Source organism: Bison bison, unplaced genomic scaffold (assembly GCF_000754665.1).
Source record: "Bison bison bison isolate TAMUID 2011002044 unplaced genomic scaffold, Bison_UMD1.0 scf7180017861046, whole genome shotgun sequence".
NCBI classification, from domain to species: Eukaryota; Metazoa; Chordata; class Mammalia; order Artiodactyla; family Bovidae; genus Bison; species Bison bison.
Window position 1 is genome coordinate 1,460,203 of NW_011491618.1, and position 2,376 is coordinate 1,462,578.

The 2,376-nt window shown below is 61.3% G+C and overlaps 1 protein-coding gene across 1 annotated transcript in view; it reads right to left on the bottom strand.

Annotated features, from left to right (window-relative positions):
* The window catches only part of FMNL1 (formin-like 1), a 26,511-nt gene that overhangs the window by 15,673 nt on the left and 8,462 nt on the right, over positions 1–2,376 (bottom strand). Inside the window, exon 2 of the mRNA XM_010832509.1 lies at positions 1,148–1,231. Within this exon, the coding sequence (XP_010830811.1) occupies positions 1,148–1,231 (84 nt within the window). The remainder of the gene's footprint in view (positions 1–1,147; positions 1,232–2,376) is intronic.

Genomic DNA, 2,376 nt, shown 5'->3' on the forward strand with positions numbered 1-2,376 from the left:
GCCTCACCCCGGCCCAGAGCTGGGATTCCAAAGCAGAAGAACAATCTGGAGGGCCCTAAGGAGGGGCCAGCACCTGGCAGGCTGGGGTTCCCTGCCCCAGGGCTCTGCCCCAGCTGTCCTGTAGGGACCTCTGTGTGTGAGTGTCCAGTGCTCAACCCAGCGGCCCCACCCAGGGCTCTAGGAGCCACTCAGACAAGAGGTGGAGGCCACACCAGAGCCCCCTGCCCAAAGGAGCTCCCTCCCTTCCCAACCCAGACCCCTCACATATGCCCACCACCACCCTCAACCTCTCACTTCTCCCAGGCCTTTATGTGCCCAACCTGAGATGCCAAAGAACAAAGGCCCCTACCCCAGCCCCGAAACCTTCAGAGGCAGCTCCCCGCCCTCACCTCCCAGACTCCTGCCCTGTCAGCTCCTCCCATCCCAATCCATTAGCTGGAGCCAAAGGCCCAGCCCTGGCTCCCAGGGGAGGCTCCCTGCTCCCCAACTCCCCAACCCCCAGCCTCCCTCCCTTGCTGAATCACGGCAGTAGCCAGGCCCCACCCTGCCCTGGCTGTACAAGAGGGGTCCTCGCTGCTACCATGGACAGCGGCCCCACAGCCAGAGGGCCCAGGCAGCCAGCATGAGCCAAGAAGGCAGCAAACCCAGACACCTGACTGAGCACCAGGAGCCAACAGCTCTGGTCCCTGCTCTGTCATCTGGAAGCTGGCTGACTTGGGAAGGGGCTTGCTTGACTGCAGGTCCTCTGGACCCAAGGTCAAAGGAGGACAGGGATTCCTGACCCTCCTCCCTACCCCTCAGTGGGTGGAACAAAGATGTCCAACCCTGGAACTGTGCCTGCTCTTTCCCAGCCCAGAGGCTGCTCCTCTGGGCTCCCAGAGCTGCACTGGCCAGTGCCCTGGGCCAGCCCCTGCCCCAGCTCTTCAGAGGGCAGACCCAGCCCGGTTCACGTCTTATCAGGTCCCTGGGGAGGCTCATGCCCAAGAGAAGGGGATTTCAGAGTCCAGCATACGCCCTCAGCACCCTCCCAGATGCTATGCTGGCCCCAGGGCAGGGTCGTGGTCCCGTGGCAGCGTGGCAGTGTCCCTTCCCTGCCCGTCCCAGCCTGGAGGGCAGGGCACCAGATGACGGTGGGGCCTGTGCCCACCTGGTCACATATGAGCTCCCACTTCTTCTCGTTGTCATACTGGCTCAGCAGCTGGACCTTGTCCGGGGGCAAGTTCATGCAGTTCTGGGGAGGAAGACAACCAGGTAAAGAGTCTGAGTCTGGGGATCCAACATTCAGGGGAGGGGAGTCTGGGCATCTTCAGGGGACCCCCTAGAGGCCAGCTCCCTATGGGTCCCTGTCCCCATCGCACCCCTGGAGATAAGGAGCATTAGCCAAGGAGAACACCGAGGCCCAGTCATGGAACACCTCTCCAAAGGCCCAACAGCTGGAAAGTGACACTGGGATTTGAATCTGAGCCTGCCTGACTCTGAGGCCTGGGCTCTGTCTGTCACCCCTGGCATGGAAGCAGGAGCATGGGTTCTCAGCCTGATTTCTGGGGGTCTCAGGCCCCTCTGGGCTCGTTTCCCCATGTGTGATAAGCACGTATCATCTCTTCTCCCATTTGGGTGGGAAGCTAACAGGGACCCGTCTTCACTCAAGCCCAAGTATGGCCAGGCGTGCGCCATGCTCCATTCCCATGTGCTAGCAGACACCACGTGTGTTTGGTCCCAGCTCAGGGTGCCTGTGTCTCATGAGCACCACAAAACCTCTTACAGGACAGCCCCCAACAGCCCCCAGCCCTTCCCAGCCCCCTCCTGACTCATCACTTCGGGATAGAAGGAGTTGGGGACAGGCCGAGGGGGATGAGGTCAGACAGGCAGGGAGTTCCGAGCAGGTGATCACCGCTGCAGGGCCCAGGGAGATTCCAGGGGAAGGCCACTCCGTCACAGGAACCGGGGAGAGCAGGCAGCCCGCTGGGTCTGTGGCTCTGGTGGCCCAGGCTGGGACTCCCCTCCAGAATTAAGAAAGGTCAGCATTGCTCTGCCTGGGCCCTCCTCCCCCAGCCACAGATGACAAGGCTACAAGGTGGCTGCCAAGCCTCTCCCCACAGACAAGCTTAGGGTCCCACCTAGGGCTATGGAATCACCAGGTGCCACCAGCACTAGGGTCTTCCTGGGCACCCCACCTCCCCGGACTTCGAGTGTCCCCCTAATAGAATCAGGACATGATGCCAGTTCACCTCATTTCAGTAAAACTCAGGTTTATTGAGGGTCTACTAGGTGTCAGGTCCCAAAAACAGTTCTGGCCCTCAAGGAGCTCAGAATCTGAGTGGTGATGTGGGAACCCTGGAGAGACCCAGCCCAGGATGGAGGACCCACCCCCACCCC